This window comes from Colossoma macropomum, unplaced genomic scaffold (assembly GCF_904425465.1).
Source record: "Colossoma macropomum unplaced genomic scaffold, Colossoma_macropomum, whole genome shotgun sequence".
Lineage (NCBI taxonomy): Eukaryota > Metazoa > Chordata > Actinopteri > Characiformes > Serrasalmidae > Colossoma > Colossoma macropomum.
This window is the reverse complement of record NW_023494803.1, coordinates 23,646,013-23,662,128: the sequence shown is the minus strand read 5'-3', so window position 1 is coordinate 23,662,128 and position 16,116 is coordinate 23,646,013. Positions and strand designations below refer to the sequence as shown.

Sequence of the window (16,116 nt, the reverse complement as noted above, 5' to 3'; positions counted from 1 at the left end):
GTGAAAACTATACTGAAGTCAAGGAAAGACACAGCAAGTGTTTAAAGTTTTGCTCTGGCCATTCAAAAGAGAACATCCAATAAGCATCAGTTGTGCAAACTCTTCAAGCTGTTTTCCAAAAGAAGGAGTAAAAATACTAACCCATATAAAAGAAAGAGACACTAATGTTTGTCCTACTACTGTTCTGAAAGTAATTAATAAGCAGGACGTTCTGTACATTGTGTTCAGAGTGTCCCAATTTTTTTAGCACTGTGTATATAAATATATTCAAATATACAAATATATTCAAAAACAGTTCACATTTGTTTTTAGTGTACAGTTGGGACACAGAGATATCCAGTTTTCTCCTCAGTACCCTGAATACTTCAACTCGCCTCATTCAGACTGCACTGCCCAACCTTTTGCCCTTTTTCGAGACAATGTACATTTACAACACATACAAAAAAACAGCAGTATGACTAAGCATGTGAACAGATTACTTCTCCAGCCTCTATTCTCAGAAGTCACGTTAACTTCATCCCCCAAAGGTGAACATTCAGTGTTGCTTACTGTTAATATGTATGATATTTGTCAAAGATAGGAGATGATGACATATACGTAATGAATGTGATTTGGTTATTGAAGCTATGCCACCATAACCTTCACTGTAAATATATATTTACATGATGAACAAGAGAAAACAGTGTTTCCTTCCCTCAAGGAGTCAAACTCTGCATCATTTTTTAATAAAGTGGTGAATATTAATTACCATACAGTAATGGAGAGCTGTTGGCTCTATATCTGCCTCAGTGCTTTACTCACACTGATTTACTACACTGTTCCCAGTTTTGGTCACTGCCAGGAGTATTTAGTGGGCATTGTGAGGAGAGGCCAGTCATCTGAGAGCAGGTCTCGGGTTTGGTGAACTGTGGACGAGCACATGATTTTGTGTGTGTGTGTGTAACAGAGTGAGAGAGAGTGTGTGTAAGCCTTACTGTACCAGCCTGCCTGCATGAGGAACAAAGACTCATAGCATGGACAATGTCCTGTGTTCTTCTTCTTCTGTCTGGGAAACAAACAGATGTTCTACAGCTGATAAGTGGTCTGCTCTGGAAATGAATTCTATTAAGTTTAATTTGTATTAGCTTTACGATAGAAACAAATGTAAATTATGGAATCAGAGGCACAATAACGTCAGGATACGGTTCTATTTTGATCGATGAGTTCTGTTTAGTGGTCCTTCGCATGGTGAAATGGTTGTTCAGACTGATGGAGAACATGTTGTAATTCGTTCTATATAGAACCTTTTTGAAAATGGTTCTATATAACACCAAAAGGGTTCTGCTATTTTTACATTATGTTGTGATGTCAAGCTTGTAACAATAGTAGAGCCCTTTTTGGTGCTACAAAGAGCCATTTTCAAAAAGGTTCTATATAGAACCATGTACAACACATTCTCCATCAATCTGAAGAACCATTTCACCATGCAAAGAACCTTTTTGAGTGTTCATGGTTCTATGTCTTGATTGGTTCCTTCTTTACTACAGAACCCTTGAAGAACCATCTTTTTTAAGTGTGTACTAGAGATGGGTACTAGAGGGGTATTTTAGATGGGTTTTCCTTATTGTTACATTTTAAAATAATAATGGTGACGGTCAAACCGTCAAAACTATCAAATACAACACATATGGAATGATGATCAAGAAAGCTAAGTGTTAAGTTAAATCAAATTATCTCCTATTTTACATTATTTTAGAATACATCAAACTTTGTCTTGATGTAGTTTTACTCACTCTTTGCATTCTCTCTAGCAGCTTCATGAGGAGCCATCTGGGATTCTTTTCCAACAGGACTGACAAAGACACACATATGCTGAGATCTTGTTGTTGCTGAAAATCACCTGTTGGAGGAAATAAAAAAAAATACAGTCCTGTGCAAAAGTCAGAAACCACCCTTTTCTTTATTCATTCTCCAGTCAAAATGGCACAAGTTATTCATTTTTAGTCTTAGACAAAAAGCAGGATAATACCATTATCAGTATAATATCAAATCTATCAGTATTTAATCTGTCAACACTTTTGTGCTCTCTACTGCCACTTTAACTCTTCCATCCTTCCAATCACAAAACCAACCAGTTACAGCTGTCTCCCCCCAACAAAAGCTGTTCCAAAAGAGCTGCTCACATTATGTTCCCCTTCAAAGAAACAGTGACATTCAGACAAGTGACTACTAAAACACATCTTAGATGCCTTGCAGATTTCTTTCTCGTGTGCATTTAAAATTGCTAAAGAAGATATTTCTGATTAGACATAAGATAATCTACTTGCATAATGAAGGGGAAAGTCATAGAAAGCAGGAGTTTCCAAAACTGGAATATTAAAAATCTATAACTCCCAACAACTGTGCAAGACCTGGTAAACCACTAAAACGGTCACCATCAGATAACCCACAGGTGTTTCTGTCTATCATGCCACTGTGAGAAGACAGCTCAACGCTATGGGTCTAAAAGGATGTGTAGCTGTCAAAAAGCCATTACTGCAAAAAGAAAAAGTTGCAAATCAAAGAGAGAAGCTTCTTGTGCTCTCAGAATAATGGGCCTCATTCACCAATATCTTCCTAAGTTTTTTCTTAAATGTGTTCTTTGGAAAGGTCCTAAGAAAAAGTCTATGTCAAATTCATGACGTGTTCTTAAACTGCAGAACTGTTTGCACCTTTGTACTGTTGAGTGTGTGTAGATTCCGTTCTTACTTAAGAACAAATCTCAAATAAGAAAACATTGGTGAATATCAGAATCTCTGTGAAATCTGCATCCGTGGGTTTTAAGAAGAAATTTGTTCTTAAGAACGGCTAGTGAATGAGGCCCTATGGACTGACCACCAATCCAGACCTCAATATCATTGAATGCGTTTGGGTTTACTTGTGTCATCAGAAGCAGAAAATGCAATGCATCCAACTTCTAAGACTGAACTCAAGTGTGGAAAAATATCATCTTTTCTTTTTTTATTTGTCTAAGAAGCAAATTTATTTTGCATATAAGCACAAGCCTTTAGTTAAGTGTGTCCACATTTTTGACTGGTAGTGTAGTTTTTGGTCTGATCCTGCATTTACAGCACCACTGGAACCAGTTTTTTCACAGGTCACTTGCAATACTACGTCACTTTGACTACTGTGTGCTACTAAGTACATGATCAGCTTTCTTACACATGTGATTATCTTATTTTTGTCATCACCGCTTTTCTTCCATGACATTGCTCATTTTGCCAGCATTTATTTCTGCATGCCTGTGTTTTCATCCTAAAACAGACATGAATGAGCCATTGTTTTGGTACACAAGATCTTAATGCTAACAACTGCAGAAGTAAGCTTGCTACCCAGATCAATGACACTGACAGGTATGTGAGGGCTCTTAAAGCTGTACTTAACCTTTTAGCATATTGGAGACAGAGACAAATTCACACAGTACTAAAATGGGACATGCTGAATAAATATAACTGAAAGTAAACACTGTAAATTTCAAAGTAATTTAGTGGGAGCAGAGTAAATGCCCAAACAATAGGCATATTGTGAATTAGCTTATTCTGATAACTCTGCTGCTTGTAAAGTACTGCAAAGTAGTCATTTAATTCAGGGCAAACATACACTCTAAAAATGGATGTGTCAAATAATAACACATTAACTTGTGTTACCCATTTTAACACTTTTTGTGTCATTTTGTTTTATGATTTAACACTTTCTGTGTTTAAAGTAACCCAAAATGTGTTATTTGTAACTGGGTATTGAAATATTTCAACACATTCTGTGTTAAAATTAACCCAAAATGTTTTGTCCATAAATGGATATAGAAATATTTTAACACATTTCAACACATTGTCTCCAAATGAACACACTGATGTGTCTGGTTAGAGACAGAATGTCTTGGTTTTTAACACATTTTAAATGTGCACTATTTGGCAGTTAATATAAGTCAAAGTCTTTCAAATATACTTTCTGATAGGGAATCATTGATATTGAAATTGTGGATGATGCCAATATCTGACATTTTCATGTACATATCTGCAGATACCAATATGATGCTGATACATAAACATTTACAATATAAAGGAATTAAAGAGGAATTAGGATTAGCAGTTACAGATCAGTGTAAAATTAATTGTATCAAATGACAAATGCGGTAAAATGAATGAAGTACAGATATTTTAGCACAGTCATCATCTAACTATTTTGTTCTTTCAAGTACAATACATTTGATTTTTGAAATATCGGTCAAATCTCAACATCTGTCCACTTTTTATTCGATCTAAAAGAAAAGCAGTGGTATCACCCATCCATTCTCCTTATTCACTGATGTTGAGGTGCAAATGTAGTATATCACTGCTGTCGGAAGAAAACGTATTATTTTTGTTGTTTTTCAGTTTTTGACATAATTTGAAAATTTCTGTTGCTCTTCACATTGTGTGTAAATTTCATGATGAACGGACCAAATAAATTAATAAATATATTATTAGGAAACAGCCCAAAACGACTTGGAAAAAAGTCTGGTTCAACTGACTTACATTAAAAGTAAAGTAGGTCTTTTTCTTTTTCTGTAAAGTTGTAATTTCGAAATACAAGGTTTTCTTACAACACCAGCGATATGTAGCATAGGTCCCTAATGTACTGAGAGACAAGCTGTGGTAGGTTTTAGCATAAGCTACTTGATGATGGTGTTAACAACCAAGTGTATACAAAAATTACCAGTAAGCTTTTAACAACATGGGCGGACAGTATCTAATTAATTGCACTTACCATAATAAAATATTATTTTGGAAGCTTTTTACTTTATTCTATAAAGTTGTATTAGGTTTATGATAGAAACGAATGTAAATTAGGGACTCGGATGCACAATAACAGTCAAATGTTTGGACACCTACACTATTAAAAAAGATGGTTCTTCCAGGGTTCTTTAGTTAAGGCAGTGGTTCCATTTAGAACGATGAGTTCTATGTAGAACCATTTCATGCTTAAGAGGTCCTTTGCATGGTGAAATAGTTCTTCAGACTCATGGAGAATGTATTCTATATGGTTCTATATAGAACCTTTCTGAAAATGGCTCTATATAACACCAAAAGGGTTCCACTATTGTTACATTACGTTGTTATGTCAAGCTTGTAACAATAGAGGAAGTCTTCTTGGTGCTTTATAGAACAATTTTCAAAAAGGTAGAACACGTTTTAGAAGATTTTTCTGTTTTTCTCTTGCTTTTTTTTTACTTTTGTTAAAACATCCAGCCAAATTAGTTTAAAATTTTTATTTATATAATCCAGCAATTCTGATACTTTGTCACCTTCACTGAAGTACAGTTTAAGCTCTATACTTCCTCTTTTTACTGAGTAAGTTTTCGGGTAAATACTCATACTTTCACTTAAATATAATTTCTTCCTACTTTTTCCTGCCCTGATGTACAGTAACATTAATAAAAAGTTAAAAAACTGCAAATGAATTAGCAGAAACAGCGCAGGCCTTGGGGTCAGCCCCGCCCCCCTTTTGATCCAAACTGAATTAATTACTGTGTATATATATCCACAGCCACAAACCCAGCCCACAATGCTGCAGTCATTGAAACTCCACACTAAGACACAGTGCTGTCCTGCTGGGCATTTTTGTAGAGCAAATCATTTCAGAGAGCACGATGGTGAAGCAAACGTAGGCTGGTCATTCAGAAAGAAGTGGACACGGCTCGTTAAAGTGTGTGGCGTTTAGATGAGTGCGAAAGAGAGCAGCGCCGTTTAAAGCGAGCCTGCTCAGTGGGGGTCGCCCACTATCACGTGTTGGAGCGTAACAGACTCTCACATGGAGGAGTCCCAGGCGCATGTGTAAGGAGAGAGAGAGAGAGTGAGAGCGAGAGCGCGAGAGTGTGAGGGAGAGAGAGAGGGAGAGAGTTGATCGGGAGGAGAAAGCTGCCCCTGGCTTGGAAGATGCTCCGCTGTGTTTACATAGGGAGAGCGGTTAGTAACGGAGAGGGACGATAGTCTCCTTACAAGTCTAGAAAACAGAATGACCGCCGTTCTTCAGCGCTAGGGTGCAGTGAGGGAGCGCTGAGGCAAACCGGGCTTCATCAGTGGAGCAGGACAGTCTTCCGTCAGCGAAAACAACAATGTGCGGTTAGAAAACTGATTAGGTGAACTGATTAGCTTCATCGCGCTGCTCTGAGGCAGAAACGGCGGTAACGTTACCCGGGACAAAGAGCGACCACAGAGAGCCCCATGTCAGCCGTCCTCCTCCCCGTCCTCTCCACAGCCTCGGCCGGGCTCTGACTGCATCTCCTGCGGCTTCGTTTTTGGAGGGAAACTGACGAGCTAAGTTGGCGGCGCGGCGAAACCATGGAGTCCGAGCAGAGCAGCTCGCTGTCGAAGAAGAGCGCGCTAGTCAGGCTGTTCAGAGCGCGCAAGCGGCGCGAGATGCTCTTCGTGCAGGTGTGCTTCGTGTGCAGCGTCCTGCTGGCGGCGTGGTGTATGTCGGCGGTGCTTAGCCGATCAGGTGAGCGGGACCTGGGGGGTGGAGGGGGGCACAGAGGGTGTGAGGGTGTCCTCCAGTGCGCTGGAGGTGAGAGGATGTTTTTAAACGCAGCTAGCGAGCTCAGCTCCTCTCCGTACTCACACTTGCCCAGCCTATAGTCTGCGCTGCGGTGTAATATGTAATTTCCCTGTAGTGGGAATCGCAGAGCCGTGTTCTCGTGTGGCGAGTGTCATCCTCGCCTCCCATTTTGGAGGATCCACACGCGAGCGAGCGGGATTTGATGCCAGTGATTACACAAGACGATGGAGCTGAGAGGACAGCGCTGTCAAGCACTCCTCCTCCTCAGGCCCTGGGCTCTGTAAAGACGGACACATGCCGGCCACTCTCGCCTCGCACATCGTCCTCACATGTGCACACGGCAAAGCGCAGAGGCAGTCTGTGCCGTGGCGGTGGCGCAGTGTGAAAAACGGCGTTAATGGTGCCTCTTAGAACCCGTATTGTAAATACTGTACAGCCACTGTCCAGTCTGAGTGTCTACATTCAGGCTACTACTGCTTATTTACGCTCGTCTTCATCACTCAGACACGGCGCAGTTGTAGGGAACATCCCGTCTGAGGACTCGCTCGTGTTTAACGTATTGTGTCCTCCTTTACTCCCAAACAGCTTCACTCACTCCGCTTTTTTATAGGCTGGAAGCAAACATATATACATACCTCATTCCCCCAGATACTCTAGGTCTATAGAAGCAGGTACGTCACCACACTCACTCTCATGTGTTTCTACAGAACTCAGTCTTTGTATTAGTTGATCATTTAGTAGAATGTTTTCTTTTTTGTCTTGTCATAAACATAAAAACAAACATGGCAGCTGTTGAGATAGTTGTGTCTAAGACCTGTATTGATTTTAGAAGTGTTTTTGTATTAAGTCCTTCTAGAAGGTCCCTCTTGAGAAAGGTTAGAAATGAAATAGTAGATATTTATTCGTGCAGACACAAATTTTTGACATTTTGAGATAAATTTTAATGTCCAGTAATCTGGATATTTGGTGTAGTAAATGGTGCTTTGATTAGTATAATCCACTCCTGCATCACAAAACACAGTCATTCAAGATTTTTCTTCATTTGTTAAAAGAATCTAATGCTTATTTAGGAGTGACAGTAGATGATGCTCAATAATTTAGAGATAATATTGTTATTTAGTGATTTCAGTAGAATTCACTGTCCTGTGTACTGGACATTGTAATTTGAAATGTGAAATGTGCAGGATTTAAAAAAAAGGACCTATTTATTATCATCAGGATAACAGAAGAAAACAAAAACACTGGGCTAGCACATAAAATATATGTAATATGTGTAATCTTACGTAAAAATTATGCCAAATCTAACATGGCTTATGTAATATTTTCTGATTTTTGTCATCAATGACATTGATTATTTAAACCATTTTTTCATTTAAATGTAAATCAGTGTATGCGCTGTGTGTTATAAATTTTATTTATTATTATAGTATAAAAATGATTATGAAAATTATAGGAGTCACTCATGTCTAGGTAGTTCCAGGAGTTCAGAAACTTTTTCATATAACTGTACAAACAGTAAACAGTTCAGTGCTTGCTTTGTGTCATGTTATGTTGGTGACAATAAATATATACATTTTTCAAAACCTCTCACAATTCATGCAGCTACATCCAAATGTCCAGCTTACCAGGCACTTAATATTATGTTTGCCAGTAAACAAAAAAAAACATTACGTTATGTTATTTAGTACGCAGCAGAGAGCATGTTTTATAACAAAACATTGTTTGTTTTAAAGTGTTTAGTCTGAGGACTGAGGAGGATAAATATCGTCACTTTTTTTTTTACATAATTTGCCAGTGCCCAACTACAATTTACATTGTGACAACACTTTATGATGAACAGACCAATAGAAATGTCCCAAATTGACTTACGATAACATTTAGTTACAAAAATGTACACTAAAAGTTAAGAAAAAATGTACACTAAAAGCTTCTCTTGTAAAGTTACTTTTTTGGCAATACAAGGTTTTGTTCTGACAGCTATAGTATATATACTCACTGGGCACTACCATGTAGGTCCCTCTTGCTAGGGTACAGACTGTATCCCATCTGTTGTCATGCAGTTTGTGTCAGCCATCGTCCAGGTCTTCATCAGTGGTCAGTTTCTGACCACAATAGGGCTGCCACTATTGATTATATTTGTAACAACAAACATTTAATTTTACATCATATACATGGAACTTGTAGCTATAAACATACATGCATTAATGAGATCCTGCTGCTGTGTGTTTCCTCTTTTTCATTAATGAACATGGAAGCAGTTTGCGCACTAATATCTCACTACTGACTTCTGAACATGGCTTTACAGTGACCTGTGGGTACCTTTTTTATCATTCACATTGCAAAGTAATCACTAAGCTGATTTACTGAACATGTACATTTTAATCAATACAGTTTTTTAAATGGAGTATTTGACTGTTTTTCCTGCTCCCAACACACGTGATCCAAGTAATCAGCTCATTTACAGCACCTTACAGAGTGCAGGGAAAGGGCTAAAATATACAGGACAGTGGGCCCCTACTGTTAAGAGCAGGGAAGATAATGGCTCACAAACAATTGTACATGACAGATGGACTACAAACTAGTACACCTATGTATTGGACCTACAAAATAGCCAGTGAGGTGAAAGAGTGGAAGTATAAAAGTGTATATGTTCCCTATATATCATTTCTGTTTTAGACCATCACTTTTTTCAAACACTACTTGCTGTTTGAACACACTGCTTAGTTTCCATACTCACAAGGTATCACTAGTCAAGAGATATAGACAATACAGATAGATAGTCTTATTCATTTATAGACTTTCTGCCAGTATTGATTTTCACTTTTGAGTGAGTGTCAAGCAGGTTACACCTCCTTTTTTATGTTGATCTACCTTAAAATTGATTTTCTTCAAGTCTATTTTAAACTCAGACTGACTCTATTATGGTAGAGCCTAGGAGAAGAGAACTGGAGACTAAATTAAAAGAAGCTCCACTGAAGAATGGAGACGTCAGCATCTCTGTTTTGAGGATCAGTATGCCTTGGTGTGGATTGTAAGCATCATATTAGTCATTAAGTGCACTAACATTACAAGGGGCTTAAGGGATTATATGTGTCTGATATCACTGTGACAAGGCTGATGAATCTGCTTGCTGAGTTGCAGTTAGGTGTGTGGCATAGCTGATAAGTCAGCATGATGGTCATGCTTATCAGGATTCTGCCCGTGCCTCCGCGATGGAGGTGGCTGAGCACTGAGTGTTTACAGGTTTGCTGAAAAAGAGTTGACGTTTTCAGAACAGCTGACTCTTCAAAAATGCACATGCTCACAAGAAGCCCTGCCATTGATGTTCTAGTGGCTACACAGAGAGAATTACACAGAAATTAAAAAAAAGCTTTAAGAACGAGGAGAAAAATGTTTTTTATGGTTGGTTTAATATGGCTGGAAATCACCATGGCTGAAATAACTAGCTTCATTCATAAAACCTTAGTTAGCCTGAATTTTTTCATGTTTAAGATGCATAGCTTCTGCGTTGATATAGGTCTGTGGATTATTTATGGCCATAGGCAGATGCTTTGTTGTGGAAAGAGTTTCAAGCTACATGCAGTTGATTACAGTCCAACATTAGATATGTCATAGCTAATGTCAGATTTACTTGTACAGTGTAAAACTGAATTTTCATCACTTTTTTGAACTTAAAGAATAAAGTAGTACTTAAACATTGTTAAAGTTTTAAAACATACTATTCACTACTTTGCCCTTACAGTCTTCCATACAGCCATTTTTAATTGACTATTTTAGTGATGTAATGAAAACCAGCACATTTACATAAATCCATCTATTAGGCCTGCAGCAGTTTAGCCCTACCCACTTACACTGAAGTTATAAGGAGTGTTTCGGCCTTGACTGCTTTTTCAACGAGGCCGCCAATCAGAATGGAGATCATTTTAATAGCTCAGTCTTAAAGGCATAGTAACAGAAACAGCCGGTGCAATTCAAAGGAATAAAGCTAGGTTAGAAAAAGCCATTTAATAATTAATTATGACTATTTTTGGTACATAAAATCGCATGAATGTTACAAGCACATGGGTGGTCCAACTGGTTTTAATTTATTCAGTATTAAAAGATAAGGGTAAGTAACTGGGGTCAGTAATGATACATGTTGTTGGAACTTAAAAAAAAAAAGTAAAAAAAAAATTGTAATTAAAAATATAGAAACCACCAAAGATTTACATTGTGAGTTCCAGTATCCGTGCTCTTTTGAAGTATACCAAATTTTAAGTGACTGAATGAGTCTTGATGCAGTATAGAAAGAGCAAATGAGATTTTATTTTGTGCATTGAAGCAATGAAGCTGTGATAAAACAGATTTTTTGGTGAACTTTAATGAAATGAAATACTCTGTAAGTGTACATTCTTTCTTGTACTTGCCTCTGGAGTTCTTTCACATAAATTATTCAAATAATCTCTTTCCAAATAACTTCCATAATCAAACACTTGTTATTGCAATTAAGATTTTTAATGAACCTATTACACCCACTCTTCTTACTAACACTCTTCTACAGCTTTGAACAGTAGCTGATTTAACTCTGAACCAAAAGATACTCTGGATCGTAGTCTGTTATTTAGTTACAGGTTCCGTATTTTGTACTCACTTCTATATTAAAACATCTCTAGCGATGTGAAGTTAACTACATTGTATTGTTTCCAAAGGATATGTACAGAAATCACCATCATATATTTCAGAGTCATTCCATGAGAGGAGTGTCATTTGAGTTCACAACGTTTGATGCAGTGTGTTACAAAAAAGGAACAAAAATCTGCTTTCAAGCTTAAATATATTTATTTAAAACAACAACAAATGAATGAAAAACTTTTGGTGAAAGTGAAAAGGGTATGTTTTTACTTATATATACTTTTAGGAATATGATCATATGTGCATCTGTTTCTACATCAACACAGTGTATATCAATGGAATATAAAAACATTACTTTATTCATGTTCAATATTCACTGAGAAGTTGTACCTCTCAGTGTTATTTGACGCCAAAATGAATGGTTACTGAAGCGAGAAAGTTTTCCAGTAAGAGCAATATGTAATTGAAACTATCAAGGACAAGGAACGTGATTTCTTGGCATGAAGGAAGTACGAATTAGCATGACCTTTTGGCACCGATTTAGTGAAATGAGTCTTTAGCCTTAGTGAGGTTTAGAAAGCCCAGATATGTTCTCAGAACAGGATTTCCTTGGAAAAACGTGCTGCAAACTTTCTTAATTAGCCATTTCATTTTATGCACCTCAACTGTGGAGTAAAATTTATAATAACATAAGACTTTGGAGCCATTGTTTTATTTAATAATGTTATATTAGCTAAAGCCTTTCAGAGGATTGTGGATTTAAAGGAATGAATGAATGCTCTTTGATTCACAGTCATCGGATTGGTCATCTGTTCCGTCCTTTGGTCGGTCTTAAGGAGTGATAGGAAGCCTAAGCCTTTATGCCCTCTGAGAAACTAAGGCGGTCACACATAAAACTGATGAAAAATTGTACACTAACTTAGAGCATCAGATTCCAAACCTGATTTTTCATGAACTAGCTATATGTGTGTACCATATAAAAAAGAGCTCCCACAAAAATACAATTGGTATGCTAGTACAACATGAAACACATTCAGAACATGGATTTCTAATCAGTTTATGTGGATGTGTGTGGCTGTTTTAGGTCATGGGATCGTGTTGCAGGAGACTCCACACACAGGCCGAAGACTGATGGCCATGGAGGATGACAATGAGACTGAAGAGAAGAACTGCTCTGATCCTGGTAATTCTGAACATGCACACCGGCACCTTTCCACTAATAGACCTGGCGCAAAATGACATGTCTCTGTATTTATTCCACAGCAACTAGTATAGCTTTTCATAGGTTTCATTACTCCAGATTAACATTCACTGACCTGCCGGTGGGTCCACATTTCTTTTATTCACTCTTAACTTAATAATAAATTATGTAGATGTCTGTGAATTTTAAGGCCTTAGTAAAGCAATTAGCTATGAGAGACCATGCGTTACAGTGATTTCATCAATGTTAAGGGGTGTTTGTTGTTGTTGATGATGCTGGCATGGCATGAAATTAAGTAGACCTAATTAACTGTGGTAAAATCACTGTAACGCATCGCCTCTCATGGTTTTTTGCTTTTTTAGGACAAATTTGATAAAATGCACAATGTTCAATTACATTTTTAATTTAGTGATAACAGAGGTGAACCTTCAGGGCCTTCCCAAATGATTTTAACAAACATTATGTCTGTAATTTATAGTTATTTTTTATTTAATAGAAACATCATGCATGTTATATGAAATCTCTGCATATATTGCAGTGATACTCATTCCATCAATTTGGGTTTGAAACAAAAGGGTTCAGATCTTGAAAAACATACACACACATTATCTAAGCCAATTTTGTGAGAGAGAATGACACTATATGCCTCCTGGAAGTCCTAGATACGTCAGTGACTGTGAATACGAGCGGTAGTCTAACTAAGTTTCAGTCAGTTGTTGAATGGGAAAGTAGCTGTATGTTAATGTCTATTTAGAGTTTCGAATAAAAATATAAAATATCTTTCACATAATTCAAATGTAATCAAACCAAAAATGTTCATGGGCAGCAGCTTTAGCAAAGTGCTAACATACTGTTAGGAATCTCATAAAGGCGCTATCTGAAGTTAGCGTGATCATAGAGTAGGGCAGAACGATTCAGAATCAGAATTCAAAATCCAAATGATTGTGATTTTCCTGTCCAATATTGTGATTATTTTCTATAAATTAAGGCCTGTTTTTTGGCAAAGAAGATCCACTTTTTCTGGCTAGAAGTTTGAACACTGAATATAGTGTGCCAGACTGCTTATTAGTTTGACTCTTCACAAGCTTTGTGTAATTTGATTGAATTTTCTCATTAAAAACAAAGTTGTTGATAATCTAGGCTATAAGAAAAATTTGATTTGAAAATTGCACTCTTTGGATGCACACAACTTTAAACTGTCCTACTTCACTCACAACAAAGAATAGAAAATACTTAGGAATTAATATTTCTGCCAGCCTGTCCAGGCTGTTTTCCCTTAATTTTGATCTACCCTTAAAAAAACATAGACAGCATTGAGCGCTGGATGAAACTCCAATGAAATCTTATTGGACAAATAGCAGCAATCAAGATGTCCATACTGCCGAAGGTAAATCATTTGTTAAAAATTATCCTAGTCACTCCAACGAGCAAAGGACTAGCAAAACTTGATCCATTTATCAATAAGTTTTATTGGAAAAATAAAACATGTCAAAGGGGAAAGGGAAAAAAACAAGGAAGACTCTTTGCCCCAAGTTTTCTGCATTACTTCTTATCTGATTAAAGGCAGATTACAATATATTGGCTGCACCCTAACCCACAAACCCAGTGAATCGACTCTGAACAATTTGAAAGCAGAGTAGTAAATATCAGAGTAGTATCTACCATTTTTGGCAAATGTATGTGACAGCACTCAGCTACAACTCCACAGCTTGGTGGAAAGCTAAGAAGTATACCACTAGCAGCATGACACCCTGTAAATGTACACCAATATGGTGCAATCCAGATTTAATAGTAAATAAAAGTACAGTCAGCTTTTCACAGTGTGAAAAAATAGAATCATAAAATTTTGTTTTTTTAAGCTTTGCAGCTCTGTGGCTAAAATACGACATAGAAGGAAAATAACTTTTTACAGCATCTTCAACAGAAAATGTTAATGATTTACTTCACCCCCTCCTATAATGTCATAGTTTTATGTAGTTTTTTATAGTGTTATAGTTAATAATTCTAATACTCAAGTAATTTTTCATTACATTTGTACCTTTCTTTAGAGCTTGAAAAGTTACATTACTTTCCATGTAGCTATTGAAGTTGAAAGAGTAAAAATAGCCAAGGATTCAAGGAAGCACCTTAAACTGTGAGGTCATAAGATGCAATAAGAGATTTGTATGCCATGGAATTGCATGAAATATAGTGATACCCATCAGAGTGTCACTAGTACTGAGGGCGACACCAAAAAAAAGAAATTCAGAACCTTAAACGTGCTTGTAGTGCTGCGTTCTGGCAGTAGATGTAGAGGGGATCCTACTAGCGCTGCTACCATTGTGGGAACTCCCAGGCAAACTAGTCTGATGTGTTGGTCAATTTCAATTCAGCCACTCTGGCCAGAGACCTTTTAGGCCATGTGCCGAGAGCCACGTTTGGCGAAGTGGAAACGATTACAGTTCCTGTGATCTCATGCCTTTCAGCCTGTGCCCACTGAGCTCGGTGCTGGGACCAGAAGAACCTTCTGCACCAGCCAAGCAGGGTACCTGTGCAGGTACTTCCAGGTTGCTCCCCCTCTGGCTCAGACTGGCCTGCAGCCCCAAAAGACCCTAAATCTTTAGCCCCACTCTCCGTAGCTCGTCGATGATTGAGTTTGTATGTCGGCTTGTCAGCTCATATGTCGCACTCACTGCTGCTTTTGTAATAAAATAAGTAAAAACAACAGAAATTAATCAAAAGAAATGTAAAAGAAAACCAAAACTATTATGGTGACAAATAAAGCTACAGTTCTAATTTGTACTCAGTAGTGACATATAGCATGCGAACAGTAAGGCCTTTGCCTGACTATTCATGCTTAGCAACAGCAACGAATGTATTTAAAGTTATGGTTAATTATGAAACTTTTGTCTTTTTTAAGGATCATTTTGAGAAGTACGCAATTACCCGCTAATTACCAGTAGGGGGGGTGTTGGTGTGGCCAAAGGATATATTACAAAAAAAGAAAAAAAAGGAAAATGTGATTCTTTCAGCCCCATTGAATGGGTATTTTGACATTTATGGCCTGAACTGAAGGCCTAGCTGAAATAGTCACAGTTCGCTACTGTTTATTAATAATCACAATAAACAGTTCTTCAGGAAAGCAGGTTAGTTCATTAACAGTAAACAAGCGCCCTAACAGTCAAAGATTTTTCCATGAACGGCACAAAGGTTTTTAATAACTTGATGCATTAATACAGAATTTAGTTGATGTGTGTGAATTTAGTTGATGTGTGATATTGAGTGTTCAGTGGCTTTGAACCTGGCTCAGCCAATCAGAATCTAGAACCATAGCTATCTGTTTCATAAATTCAATTATACACTTACTTGGAAAAAAGATCTCTGCAAAGACATATGTGGGTACATTTGATCTGTGTCTTTGATGTCAGTACGGCTTTTGAATCAACAGAATTTTGAGGAAATTGCACTCATTTCCTACTGAAACTCCAGACAGCAAATTGAGCTGTTCCCCTGCATCAATTTGGCTTTAGCAGTTATTCCTCTACCGCTAGAGAACCAGTGTGCTGGGTGAATGCGATTATGAGTGAAGATTTGCGATCATGGGGGGAAAGAAATCTGCTGGAGCTGGAGCTGCCTCGTGCAGAGTATAATTGGAAGCGGGGGGAGCTATTTTTAGGCTTTCTTTTTCTCCTGCACTGCCATGACCCTAACGGTATCAAATGACTGTTTTTCTCTGTTACTCATCAAAAAGAAAGAAAAATGTGAGCTCGGAG

At 37.5% G+C, this 16,116-nt stretch overlaps 1 protein-coding gene across 2 annotated transcripts in view; it reads left to right on the top strand.

Annotated features, from left to right (window-relative positions):
• Positions 1 to 5,846: 5,846 nt before the first annotated feature.
• The window catches only part of slc24a4a (solute carrier family 24 member 4a), a 50,050-nt gene continuing 39,780 nt past the window's right edge, over positions 5,847 to 16,116 (top strand). For both annotated transcript variants that reach the window (XM_036592858.1, XM_036592857.1), the window contains exons 1-2: positions 5,847 to 6,495; positions 12,248 to 12,346. In XM_036592858.1, the coding sequence (XP_036448751.1) occupies positions 6,339 to 6,495; positions 12,248 to 12,346 (256 nt within the window). In that variant the 5' untranslated portion in view covers positions 5,847 to 6,338. The remainder of the gene's footprint in view (positions 6,496 to 12,247; positions 12,347 to 16,116) is intronic.